Source organism: Mustela nigripes, chromosome 8 (genome assembly GCF_022355385.1).
Source record: "Mustela nigripes isolate SB6536 chromosome 8, MUSNIG.SB6536, whole genome shotgun sequence".
Lineage (NCBI taxonomy): Eukaryota > Metazoa > Chordata > Mammalia > Carnivora > Mustelidae > Mustela > Mustela nigripes.
Window position 1 is genome coordinate 821,192 of NC_081564.1, and position 14,020 is coordinate 835,211.

Sequence of the window (14,020 nt, forward strand, 5' to 3'; positions counted from 1 at the left end):
CCAGCCCTGCAATTGTGCCCGTCACCCAGAGGGGTCTGCGAGGAAGTCAGCTGCCTGAGGCCCTGAGCTACTGTGGGAGAGGACACAGGTTCAGAACCGAAATGACGCTGCCTGAGACACACCCACCCTCATGCCACAGCCGACGTGGGCCTGGCAGTGCCCACGGGCACCCAGGAGGAGTCAGCCTTCAACCCAGATCTCAAAGCAATCCTAAGACAGGCTTCAAGGAGAACTAGTTCCCAAGAAAATAACTACTACAAATATAAACACAGTTCCTGAGACAGCAGCAAAGACCCAAACTCCTTAATGTAAACGTAGCTAATAGGTGGGAATCTATTTAAAAAAGCAAAAATGGGGGGCGCGTGGGTGGCTCAGTGGGTTGAGCCGCTGCCTTCGGCTCAGGTCTTGATCTCAGGGTCCTGGGATCGAGTCCCGCATCGGGCTCCCTGCTCAGCAGGGAGCCCGCTTCCTCCTCTCTCTCTGCCTTCCTCTCTGCCTACTTGTGATCTCTCTCTGTCGAAAAAAAAAAAAAAAATTTTAAAAAAAAAAAAAAAAAAAAGCAAAAATGGGAAAAAAACAGGAGAAATGGATGAATGCAAACGCGGAGTGGGAGATGTCAATGCAGGCCTGTCAGTGACGGACATGGAAGGACCCGGGAGTAACCGAGCAGTAACCAGACGACCGGACAACGGCACCAGGCACCATCGTAAAGCAAGTCTCACACCTCCCACTGTGTTACAGACTCGCTGAGGGACGGGGTCCAGCCGCTGTGGGCCTGGCACGGGGGTGGGGGGCTGCTGCCCCTGAGCTGGAGAAGTTCAGGTGCACACAGGTGTGGGATGAGGCACCCAAGAGGTCATCACGCAGCTTCAGGGACCTGTCCAAAGGCAGGCAGGACTGAGAGTCTGCAACGGGGCTAGCCGTTGGCCACAGCTGTGAACCTGGGGTCAGAGGCCCAGAGACGGACTGAGTGAGGCCTTGAGACTGGGGAAGACAAAACCACCATAACAAAGAACGAAAACTTTCAGCAAACTACGTGAAAATTCTGACTCTACTGAAAGGTGATTTCCAAGCTCAGACCTTGCAAAACAATCACATGAACAGGGACACAGCTGAACTTCCCTAGATACCACCAGCCAGGGAGGCTGTGGCCCTAGCCAGCACGGCAAAGCGGGAGAACCGGACCAGGGAAGAGGATGATGCCACCACCACTTGGCATGCGCCACCTGCCCGGGGACAAAGGAAGTGCCAGAGGCCACAGATGACTCTCCAAGAACAGGGCTCGATCAAAGCAGCAAGATTCTAAAGTCAAGGTGCCAAAAGAAAGGCACAGACGGAAAACAGATACCCAGTAACACACCGTTACAGTAGCATCAGAAAACACCAATCACCCAGGAACAAATCCAATCCAAGCGGTTAGACTGTCCTGGAAAAAATTCAAAAAACCCAAAGGGCACTGAAAGAGCCAGACAGCAAAATATGCATTGTGTGGGTGAGTCTATGGTCGAAACGGCAAAGACATCGCTTTCCCGCTTAACGTCACCTAAAAAGTGAAGGTGGCTCCGCGCCCTGCAGACTAGCACACGTGCTGCCGCAGCAACGCGCGCACACTCAATCCCGTTGGAGTCGCAAGAGCTCTGCCTGTGCTGAGTGAGCTTAGCGCACAGACCTGGAACTACCAGGAAGGTGAGGAGGGCCATGGACAGCAGCACGTTCTCAATAGGAGGGCATGGTCTGCCGCTGGGGTCCAAGGCTCACCACGTGGCCACAGGGACGGCCACACAGGGACCGCAACGCCGAAGAGCGCTCCATGCGCAACCACGCACGATCTACGCTGGAGTCGCACTATGGATCAGAAGGAAAACAACGGGTACTCTAATGGGAAAAGTGAACTGAATTCCTAGTCTTCTATTGTCTGGAAAAGCCCACTCCAGGAAGATGAGAAACCTCAGCATCAAAGAAAAATTACAGTGTTTTTAGAACATGATAAGAAAGTAACACCATGACCTCTGGGAAGACTTTCTTAGAACACAAAAGCACCACTCCGAAACAGAAAAACTGGTCACTGCAACATGCTGAAACTAAGAACTACTGTTCCTGCGAAGACACCACAGAGTTAAGTGTGAAAATGAGTCACAAACTGGGAGCAGCCAGTGAGCGGGACAGAGACCTGAAGGCTCCCAGAGGAAGGGAACAGCGCCAGGACGACACATAGCTGGCACTTGGCAGAAGGGAGCCCTGACCATCAAGATTCACGAACGGCAGAACTGCAGGGCTCGGCAGGAGACGGAGGAGCAAGGCGAGGCTGAGCGGAGGCTCGCAGGGCTGGGACCGCTGCAGAAGCCTGACAGACACGCACACACTCACAGCACAGCTCCCCCACCCCAGGCAGCCAGGTGCAGTGCCCACATTCAAGAAACAGTCACTGCTGCTGAAAGGTCGGTCGTCTGTAAGTGTCCGCAGGCCAGGAGCAAGGCCCAGAGCAGCCCCCTCGGCCATCGGCAGCCGAGCAATGGAATGTCAACTCACTAAATTGGCGAGGACCCCCCAAGACGTGAAGGACAACCCCCAGAGTGTGACCCCAGCATGGCCCCCAAGCCATACTCCATGACCCCAGAGGTGGAAAAGCCAGCGAGGAATGTCGGGGGCCAGCCACCTCTGTCCTCGCTCTCCGGAGCCCGTACACCCACCACTCACTCTCCAGGGCACCTGCTGTCCCGCGAGCCGCCTCGCGCTCGACTCATGCTCACCTGGATCTGGGTCTGCACCTGCTGCGTGCCAGCCAGTTTCTGGGCCTGGGAGATGGGTGTGGTAAGGAACTGCGTTTTAAGGGCTGGCTGGGTGGCATAGGTGACCTTCTGCGGTTGGCCCTGAGCAGCAATCTGCTGTGCGGCGATCTGAAGGAGAGAAGACCGCCCAGGTTAGAACCAGGCCAGGCTGTGTCTCTTCTTGGAGTGCCAGGGCCTCCCCTGGGCCCCCACTGCCCCAAGAGCCACAGTATGACCACTCCACGCTCCCAGCATGCCTGCCCTCCACCCAGTCCTGCAGCTGCCTGGCCGGCAGCTCCCCGGCCGAGACCAGGCCGGGGTTCATCTTCACATCCTCTGTCTGCTCATCACGTGAGCGAATGTCTCTTTCCTGAATCTGACTTGAATATTCGGGCACATACTCTAAAATACTGACCACAAAGGATCACAAACCTATAAGCACCGTCCCTGCATGATTAATTTCTAAGTTTTCTCTGCCAGAAGAACGGGGACTCCTACTCCGAAGACTAAGCATACACACGGCGTGTGTTTTACAAAGCCACAGTTACACACACTTACTTTTCTAATTTCTCAGAACTTTTCTTTCTTTTTTTTTTATTTTATTAAAGTTTTGTTTTGTTTTGTTTTTTTAATTTGTCAGAGAGAGAGAGAAGCGAGGGCGAGCACAGGCAGACGGAATGGCAGGCAGAGGCAGAGGGAGAAGCAGGCTCCCCGCCGAACAAGGAGCCTGATGTGGGACTCGACCCCAGGACGCTGGGATCATGACCTGAGCCGAAGGCAGCGGCTTAACCCACTGAGCCACCCAGGCGCCCCTCAGAACTTTTCTTTCAAATCCCGTGAACATCAGACCAAGGCCGCAGCAACCTCTCGCTCAGCGGTGAGCTAGGCCCACTGGATGACCCTGGCCCACCCGGCAGGGTCCCTGTCCTCCTGTTACCAGAGCCACGGCGGGTCCCAATGTGAGAGCTGCCCTGTAGCCGAGCCCAAGGACAGCTGGAGGACTGGGGAGGGGACTGAGTGCTCTCCCTCCAGGAACTGTCCACCAGCAGGGAAGAAGGCAGCGCCCAGAAGCGGGTGTGCTGACTCTCTCCATCAGAGAAGACCCCAGGCCACAGCTCTCCCCGGAAGGCAGGAGGAGGCTGTCTGAAGGGCACCCGTCCAGCACAGTGGGCTGCTGCTGGGACAGCTCCTTCCTGGGGCCCAGCCCACACTGCTCTACCAACGTCCCACTGCCTCTGCCCTCGCTGGCCTCACCACCTCCCTTGCCGGTGTGGCCCTCCTGGCTGCTGGGCCCTCCTAGCTCGTCACCTCACCCTGGGCTGCTGAGGACCGCTCAGCTTCCGATTCCCTGCTGTCCCCACAAACTGCAGCAGCGTCAGGGACGGGCAGGATCTCGGCCCCCGCCAAATCGGGGCTCGGCTGCCACCCGCAGAGGAGCAGGACACGCGCACAGCCCCGCACAGCCTCACACCCGGTCAGCTCCGTGACTCCAGGTGAGTCGCTTCCTGTCTCTGATCCTCTTTCCTCAAAGTGACATGCAGCCCTGCTCTGAGCACAGGCACCAGCAGCCCGGAGAGCTGCGAGCTCACACGGGGAGCACCTCAGGCTGGGCACCCGACCCCGGTTCCGAAAGCAGGAGGGACAATGGCCGGTGTGAGCACGGAAAACGCACACCTGCACCCGGGGCCGCACGCTGCCAGAGCACACAGAGCAGAGTGGGGGCTCTGCTCCTGGAGGTCAGTACAGTGCCTGCCCAGGGCACAGCCTCGACATGCTGGCCTACCAACAGCTCTGCCCGGGCCCTGCCTCTGCTCAGAGTCCACTCCCAAATGTGAGTCAGGGAGACGCTGAGAGCACTCCTTCAGGCCCCTCCGCCCGGCAAGCACACACGAGGCAAGGACGCGGTCCTATCGCTCTGCACACTGGGAGCCCCAGCAGTCACGCACCAAGAGCTACACCCGCACCCCTGGGCCTCTCGGGCCCAACCCAGCCACGCGATTCCACGGCCGGCTTCACGGTTCCCCACCGGTTCCCGTCACCACCGCCCCCTTGCAGGGCCTTGTGGCAGCTCCCACCCCGAGACCTCTGGGCACAGGTCTTCTGTGTGTGGCTGCCGGGAAGCCAGGAGAGGCCCTTGCCGGCCTTCCCGCTGTCTGTGCGCTCCGTGGCCAGCGTGCAGCCAGGACGACAGGAGCCCGCCCGGGGAGCCGGTACCTTCTGCTGGACGGCCGCCGGGCCCGGGGCCGCCTGGGGCTGGATGGCTTTCTGCTGCTGCACGGCCTGCTGCTTCAGCTTCAGCAGCTGCTGTACATGCACGGGCTGCGCCACAACTGTCTGTCCTGTGAACAGCGACCAAGACTTCAGTCACGGTGCTCCGTGGGGACAAGGGTCTCACGACCTCCCTGAAGCTCCATGTCCCAGAACCGCTGAGCTACTCCCACTGACAGCTTTCCGTACAAAAAGCCGCACGCGGAGACTAGGCCAACACAAGACATCCGGACCGCGGCAATCCTGAAGGTGTCTGTGAGCCCGCAAGGACATTCAGATAAAGGTGTGGGGGTTCCGAATGGTAACGGGTTAGGGCAAGGGCCACAGTTTGTCCTGGGGCACCTCTGAGAGGCACTCTGGCCAGACGGTGCCTGGACATGCTCGAAATGGGCGTCCGCACAGAAGCCAGCAGGAGACCCGTCGCCCCACTCCGGCTCTCTTTGGCGGGACAAGGGTGGAGGGGGAGGGGCTGCCCACGAGGTACCTGCGGCTTTCTGCGGCTGTCCGATGGCCACGCTGATCCCGGCGACGTTCATGGGCAGGGTCGTCACACCTGGCGAGGAGACCACGGCCGCCGGCACGGACACCACGGGAGGCTTGGCCAGTGCCACCTGCGCGGGCTGGGGCGCCTGAGCCTGCATCTGCCCTTGCGCCTGCAGCTGCGAAGGGGGAACCCGGGTCTAAACAGTGAAAACGGGAGAGTCCAAAGATATTCGGGATGCCATGAGTCTGTGTCTTTGCAAGCACTTCCCCCGAGAGCTCACGTGATCAAGAGGACAGATCCACAAAGGTGGGAAGTGGTCGTCAGCTGAGGGGCCACACTTCGCAGAGGGCTACGCTATGCTTCCTAACCCATCAGCAACCAGCGTGGGGAACCCACAGCCGCTCGCCCGCTCTCACGCTTAGACCCTGCTACGGGGAGCCCGGGAGCCGGGCTCTGCTGCTCCTTCTCCCTGCCTCTGAATTCCGAGGAGCCCCATCCCGCTGGGTCACCTACAGACTGCTGTCTCCCACTCCTCTGGCTACGCCTGAAGGTCAACCACCACCCCAGCCCACGACCACCGCAGCCCACAAACACCAGCCCACGACCACCCCAGCCCTTCCCACAGACACACCTCCTGCTACTCAGTCTCCTGCTGCCACCAAGCACTTGTGTCCCCAACTTAGATCTTCAGAAAACAGACCCATCTTACCTGTACAAGCACTCAGACTACCTGAGAAAACATAAAGTAAACAGCACCCCTAACCCTCAAACCCCCCACATCTGAATGTGAAGGCCAGTACCGAGCCCATCAGACGCTGGTCTGACCCACGTGACCTACTGTGCAGGTGTGTGAGACGGGACAACTTAGAATACTCTGTAGTACTTGTACTGTTTCTCTCCCTTTCCAAAGTCACGGACTACCCCAACATGGGGACATAAACTCCCCAGTTCAGTTAACAGGGACCTGTCTCCTCTAGCGCGACTCAAACAGCAGGACTGCGCGTCCGACCCACTGTCCTCCCTCCCCTACTGCTCCCCACGAGAAGAGAACCAGGACCGCCGGTTAGATGCACGCTGCGCAGCTCAGGGACGGGAGGCCCTCCCAGAGTGGAAGCCAACCTGTGTGGCCAGTCCTGCATGAGCAGCGTGGGCTCCCCCCGTTCTGGCTGGCCCCTGGGCTCGCTGCTCTTCTCTGGATTGGCATGTCTTGTGAACACGGTGAGGCCACACTGCCTTTCCCAGTTTTAGTCCATGTCTACCCTGCCTCTTAGAGACGTGAGGTCAGGGCGAGGCGCCCAGGTGAGCTGCAGGTGACGAGCTCTCGGACTCAGACCTAAGTTACTAACTGCGGCCGAGGGCCTCAGTTTCTGCCACCTGCACACCAGAGTTCACGTTCAAACATCCGCCCCGGCACGGACCACAGGACAGATATAGAGCCGAGGGCAGCGGCTCGCCTCATGGGACGCTGTCTGTCCCACAGGACATTTGATGGACGCTTGTTGAATTTAACTGGTCTTCCTGCCACTGTTTTCACCGCAACATTCTGCTCCTCTTCAGAAACCTCCTGCGTGTCTCTGTGCAAAAAGAGCACAGGGACACCAGAGCCTGTGTTCTGGCCTCGTCCACCCCCCGCATGGGTCTCCTTCCCCGTGACCTCTGCTCCAACCACGTGGGCCTCGTCCCCAGCAGAAACCTCACCCTCCCTGTGTCGCCCAGCCCACCGTGAGCTCAGCGAAGCTCCAGGCCTGGGAAGCAGGACGACGTGAGTGCCTCCACTTGTATTTTATCCTGTCCGAGGACAACTTAAGCTCCTGGGGGAAGGCACAGGTCTCCTAGTTGACTTGTAGGTCCGCCAGACACCTGACATGGTCCTCAACAAGCAGTAACAATTCAATTAAAAGTTAAAAGACATAGCTTTGGAAAAAAAAAACGTATCAACTGGAACTTACGAGCCGGGCCACCTGGAGGTTGGCCACGGTGGTGCCCGTGAGCAGGGCTCCGGGCCGCGGGGCCGTGACCGTGGCCAGCTGGGGGCTCTGCTGCGGCGTGGGTGGCGGGGCCTGCACTTGCACTTGTGTAGCGGGCTGTGGGGGCCCTGGCGGGGCCTGCGGTGGGGGGGCCTGCTGGGGCAGCTGCAGTTTCTGCTTCTGCATTTTGATCAGATGTTCCTAAAACCCAGATAAAGTAGCTTTTCATCAATATTAACTGCATTCCATTTTTTATAAATCTCGGTTTAAGTTACTGTTGTTCTATCCATCAAACACCAAGGTAGACAGTGGCTAACACACAATAAGCAAACCACCCTCCAGGGGCGTTCTGACAGCTTTTCCGTGTCCCTTTATTAAAAACTCACGTACTGCTTATAATAACCAGAAACGGTGATTGACACATGAATAAATTCACAGCAAAATTCCTGTTTCTTCTCACTCACAAATACGTCAACTTAAACCTGTAGCACTATAAAATTTTTAGAAAGTCTTAAAACCATGCTCCTTCTTGAATTTTGTAAACTTACTATGTGCATCACCTCTCAACTTTTTATTCCAACTGTTTCCAAATGACTAAATTGGAAAAGACCTCAAGTCTTTAGAAGAAGTGACGGCATTGGGGCGCCTGGGTGGCTCAGTGGGTTAAAGCCTCTGCCTTCGGCTCAGGTCATGATCTCAGGGTCCTGGGATTGAGCCCCGCATCGGGCTCTCTGCTCAGCAGGCAGCCTGCTTCCCCCTCTCTCTCTCTGCCTGCCTCTCTGCCTGCTTGTGATGTCTGTCTCTCAAATAAATAAATAAAATCTTTAAAAAAAAAAAAAAAAAGAAGAAGAAGTGACAGCATCAACATGTCAAAACAGCCCAAAAATACACTAAGGAATCAATTTTCTTCTCAGAAAACTTCTAGTGTGTAGTTCGTTACTATCTGAAAATGACAGTGACTCTGGAATTGACTCAGAACAGGAAAGAGTGGAGAATCCAGACGCAGGCCAACCAACAGGTAAGCGGGGCTCTGGCCACCGAAGGAGGGAAGGCGGGGGCACGGCCGGCCATCATGTCCTGGGGAGAGGCACGAAGGGGAGAAGGCCAGGCCAGGGGGGCGCGCGGACAGCAACTTTCTAAGCGCTGTCCCCAGACTTCCACAGTGACAGGCATATTCTAGAACTGGCCTGTCCAACAGGCTAGCCACAGCCATGCACACCCGCTGCGCCCTTGAACGCGGCTGGTGTGACTGAGGGGCTGAAGAGTTTACGTAGCTGCATCTCCTCTCTCTGGCGTGCGTCCTGGGCTGCAGCAGGGACCCCGCGGCTCGGGCCGGTGCGTGCTCCATGGCCCTCCAGCATGCCCGCCTGTCCCCTCCGTAACCGAGAAGGGGCACGTCCAAGGTCAGGTACTTACTGTGGCCGGCCCAGCAGCTAGCTGCAGTTCTAAAAAACTGTCTTGTTTCTATTACATATGCTTCTCCACTCACTTTCCGTGCCAAGCAAGAACACGTCTCCGTTTTGGCAGGAAGACAATACTTCCTTTCAAACTGAACGCATTTACACACACAGCTGCACAGCGGTGCACAGGACAGCCAACCCAATGCTCAGCACTGCAAAGGAACCAAGCATGAGGAGACCAAGCACCTGGCAGCTCGTCCTGGAGCCCGGACGAGCACTTCCCACCGGCATCTTCTCTGGTCAGGCACGGACCCGAGCGGCTTTCTACCTCTCCAGAGCCCGAGCGGCTGCACAGAGCCCCAGACAGCAAGCAGGAAGACAGGGCTCCCAAGTGCTGTCAACAGGCTGGCCACACGGCCACGGACGTGGCACCATGCAGAAAGCTGTCTTTAGGAGCAGCACAAGCGCACTCCCATAAGGACAGCAGCAGACCTGTGCTTCCAGCTGAGGGACACACGGGGCCCCCCACAGCGGGTGTGCGGTGTCCTAGGAGATACTCACCGGAGTCAACTTGCCGACAGCCTTGATCTGTGCTGGCGACGGGGCCTGGCCCTGGATCTGCGGGACCTGCACCTGAGAGGGTGGGGGCGGGGGCGGCGGCTGCTGCTGCTGCTGCCGGAGCAGCTGGAAGTGTGCGGGGGTGATGGCCTTCCCGGGCAGCTGCACCCCTGTGGCTGGGAGAGGGGACGCCGTCACGCTGCGCACACGTACTGCCTGCCTCTCCTCCCACGACAGAGGCACGCACATGTGCTCGCCACAAAACCCCACCTGCCCTTACCTTGGGACACCTGAGTCACCAAAGACCGGGTCGGAGTCTGCACTGGGGTCAGGCTGGTAGTGACCACGGCTGAGGCTGTCACAGAGGTAACTGCGCGAACACCCTGGGTTGGTGCCAGAGACACAAGGTCGGACGTGGCCGTGGCCGGGGAGCCGACGGCGCGAGGCTGGGTGTGGACCACCTGGGCTGGAGCAGAGCCTCCGGAGGTCTGTAAGACGCAACGGGGGAGTCGTCAGGTACTTTCGCGCTATACAAAGCGTCCCCGTGCACTGGAGAAGACAAGAAGACATCCGTCTCTGCACCTGAGGGAAGGAAGCACTTGCCAGAGCTCGGTGGTTCGGCAATCGGAGAGCCGGAAGGAATATGCTTCACCGGGGCCTTGAGTTTCAAAGTGGGCAAGTTCACCACAGAAAAAAGCCGTTTCAGGCGGCAAGACTCCCACTCCTGTTCTGATGCTACCCCGTCCCTCTATCCGCACCGGATAGACGGTCTGGTCCTCCAAAACACTGTGAGGTTCGGACTACCCTCCGGACACCTGTGTTTGCTCCCCAACACACGGCGTAGGGTCCTACTCGCCACCACCACCCACTCCTGCCTGCGCAGCTCTCGTGGAGGCACAGAGCCACCTCGCTGCCCCCTACACGGACCAGCACAGCTACAGCCACCCAGTCCTACCACCCACTGGGGACAGACCCCACCAGCTCCAGCTCTGAGACAGCCGGCGCATGTGCCACCTGCCTCCGCTGGCCCCTCCGTGTGGGCGACCAGGACGTTCCTCCAGACTGTGCGGTTCGCCCCCAGCCCTTCTGTGCGGCCCCACTCCTCCCGTATGAGCGACTTCAGCGTCGGACGCGGCGCTTTCTGTTCAAGCCGTCCAGCTTCGCGTGTCCTCAACTGTGTCTCCTGCCTTTGCTCACAGCATTTATTCTCACTCTCCCCTCCCCAAGTCTGAAAGTTACACTCCTTTTATGCTCTTGGTGGCTCCTCTAAAACTGTACTATGAGGGGCGCCTGGGGGGCTGTTGTTAAGCATCTGCCTTCAGCTCAGGTCATGACCCCACGGTCTGCAGATCGAGCCCCACATCGGGCTTCCTTCTCAGCGGGAGCCTGCTTCTCCCTCTGCCCCACCCCCCACCCCGCCCGGCTTTGTGTTTGCTCTCTCTCTCTCAAATAAATAAGTAAATAAATGAAATTTTAAACAATTATACCCTGGGAACTTGCCAACGTCTCATCAACAGTTTCACACTTTTCCTGAACGGGAGTCCAGAGCATCTCAGCACCTCGGCCCTTGGCCGCTTACAAGCCCGAACCCACGCAGCACAGCCCTGCTGTCAGCCCCGTAGGGGGGTCACGGCTGCTGGGGGGTCAGTCTGCGCCTCGCCTGTCTGCTGTCACCACCTCTGTGCTCACTTCTCAGCCCTTCTGCCTCAAGTGTGTCCTTTCGTACGGACCACCTGCTGCTAGCCCACCCAGTGTCTGCTCCCAAGTGTCACTGAACCCGTGTCCTTCAAGCTATTTCCAAAACCGGCTGAGCAGGGTAGGCAGCGATTTGCTGCTCTCGGAGCACAGATGTCGCTCTGGAGGCCCCTGGCTTCACCACCCCCGACGACTGCACCGTGCCGCTGGCTGAACTGAACCGCTCTGCTGTCGGCACCGTCCCAGACCGGGCTCCGGGGCGACAGCTGCACACACGGCTCAGTGCCGCTACTCCTTCCGGCCTGGAAACTCCCCACCTTCCAGCACTGCTCTTGCTTGCCCTCCTCCCCATCTAGAACTCCGGGTAACCACAGTCCACGCTCCCGGCCGGCCTCCCGTGACCTCACAGCACGCCTGCATGCCGACCCTGCCGTCATCCTGCACTGCCTTCGGGAAAACGCCTCCTGACTTCTCGGCCGGTTCCCTGAGTCTCTCCTCAGCAGAGTGTGAACAGCCCATCACCAGGGACCTCTTCCAACTCTGATGACCATAGTTTTCATTTCCAGAAGTTCTCTACGGTCGCCCTTGAAGAGTGTGGGGGTTACGGGCATGAAAGCCCCCACACAATTGGAAATCCGCGTACAAGTTTTCTGACCGGAGCCTTACTGCTAACAGCTGACTGCTGGCCGGAGGCCCTCCTGACAGCACAGCCGGTGAACACCTACTCTGCAGGTTCCGTGCTTTGTACACTGCATCCTTACGTTAAGTTCCGCTAGACAAAAAAAAAAAAAAAAAAAGATTAAGAAAACCGCAGGAGGGCACCTGGTTGTCTCAGGCATTAAGCATCTGCCTCCAGCTCAGACCATGATCTCAGGGTCCTGGAATCGAGTCATGCATCCGGCTCCCTGCTCGGTGGGGATTCTGCTTCTCCCTCTCCCACTCCCCCTGCTTGTGTTCCCTCTCTTGCTGTGTCTCTATCTCTGGCAAATAAATAAATACAATCTTAAAAAAAAAAAAAAAAGAAACAAACAAAATAAGGATAGCACCCGGCACTCAGAGGGGTGTGTAGCTCCTGGTCTTGGGGCCGCAAGTTCAAGCCCCATGTTGGGCTCCACACTGGGCATGGAGCCTTCTGAAAAATAAACAGAAACAGAAGCACAGGTGCTTTATGATCCACACCCTCGAACTGCACTATCCCATGTGGGGGCGGCTGCCCACTGTCTGTTTCCACAGGTGCCACCCATCCATCCTGTGTTGGGTTATCTTGCACCGTGCACCACTCGCTATGCTGCCAAGTTTACTCGTGGAGGGTCTAAGGAGCCCAGGTCCCAGGCGAGCTCTCCCAGGGCACCTGCACCGGCTCTTGGCCGCCCCCCTGGTAACCCTGCCCAACTGAGGCCACATCCGCTCGAGCTGCAAGCTGACAGGCCAAAGTGCGGCTACAGATTTGCAGGTGGAGGGATCCCCGTCCGGTCCCTCCACTCAGTGACAGCATAGAGGGCAGGCGGGTCTTCCTTCTGCTTCAACCCTTCCCCAAGGGCTCAGCCACGGGAATCCCATTTGAGGGGTCAGCACCTCTGTCTCCTCCGGGGCGAGCAGGAGAGCCCGGGGCTTGTGCTGGAGCCTCTCGCCAGATCAGGTAAAATGTCCACGGCAGACCCTGCCTCAGGGCACTGTTTTTCTCTCTGGGTTTCTTCCCCTGAGATTTTGCCCTAATCATTATGTATTCTTTGGTCAGCTCTCTTAAAACTTTAAAAAAGGTTCAAAATTTTTTTATCCAATAATTTTTGTTTCACTGAGAGAACAGTGTAACTCCCCTCCCCTGTCATCAGAAACAGAAATCTGTTCCTGGACTTCCAAAACAGTTTCCGCTCTGCCCCTTTCTGCTCGAATCTGCTCTGTTACACACAGCATTGTACCTGTGCTCAGGCACTAGCAAGGGCTCAAAATCCCTACTCTTGCTGGCTACCCAAACTCTGCGAGCAGCCAACCTGGGATCTCCCGGCGCCGAGCGCACACAGCTGTGCGGAGCCTCCTGGCGGGTACAGGAATCACCGCCACTCTGTTCATGCCTGTGGCCCCCTAGACAGACCGACTCGCTGTGCCTTGTACACCCCACACACCCTCCCCGCGCCGAAGAGCTGGGGGGACGGGGGATGACGTCGTCCTGTCCGTCGGAAGCCCAGGAAGCCCGCCCTGTCATTGGCAGCTCTTTCCCGGTCCAGGCGCGGAACTGGAAAGCAGACCGCCTGTCTAATAGTTACCCTTCCCACATCTCCAGCAAGAGTATCCGGTCTGCGAGAGTTCCTCAGAAAACACAACATGGCTGAGTTACTTATCTTCCAAAATATCATACATAGAAATCAGTCTTTTGCGAAACGAAATGTCAAGTGCAATGATCTGGCGTTGCACTCTCACATGAGGAACGGTGTCGCTCAGAGAGAATGCTTGTGACGCCACAGGCCCACCTTACAGCTCGGTATATGTTAACACGGCCGAATCAAAAGTGACCTACTGCCAAGTATGAAGAAAAATAAATAATTCTAAATCACACAACTAGAAAACCTTTTCATATATGCTGTGCCACCTAGAGAATATGCAAATTTTTAAAGCAGGATTTACTAAAGTACAGTTTACATACTGTACAACCCCCCACTTCAGGTACATGGACCTAGGAACGTTCCCGAACGCAGACCGCCAGGGAGACACCACAGTCCAGACACAGAACAGACTCCATTGCCTTCTCCCCAGTAAACGGAATCACGCAGCATGCGAGGCCTTCTGAAACTCTCACCACAGCAAACTGTGTTTAAGAGTCGCACACCCTGGGGCACCTGGATGGCTCAGTGGGTTGGGCCTCTGCCTTTAGCTCTGGTCATG

The 14,020-nt window shown here is 57.3% G+C and overlaps 1 protein-coding gene across 14 annotated transcripts in view; it reads right to left on the bottom strand.

Annotated features, from left to right (window-relative positions):
* EP400 (E1A binding protein p400) overlaps positions 1–14,020 on the bottom strand; it is a 98,021-nt gene that overhangs the window by 4,535 nt on the left and 79,466 nt on the right. For 11 of the 14 annotated variants that reach the window (XM_059408150.1, XM_059408157.1, XM_059408156.1 and 8 more), the window contains 6 exons: positions 9,726–9,933; positions 9,449–9,621; positions 7,470–7,688; positions 5,521–5,716; positions 4,983–5,107; positions 2,751–2,897 (listed from right to left, as the gene is read on the bottom strand). In XM_059408150.1, coding sequence (XP_059264133.1) covers positions 2,751–2,897; positions 4,983–5,107; positions 5,521–5,716; positions 7,470–7,688; positions 9,449–9,621; positions 9,726–9,933 — 1,068 coding nt within the window. The remainder of the gene's footprint in view (positions 1–2,750; positions 2,898–4,982; positions 5,108–5,520; positions 5,717–7,469; positions 7,689–9,448; positions 9,622–9,725; positions 9,934–14,020) is intronic. The other 3 variants (XM_059408154.1, XM_059408153.1, XM_059408160.1) reach the window with 3 other exon arrangements.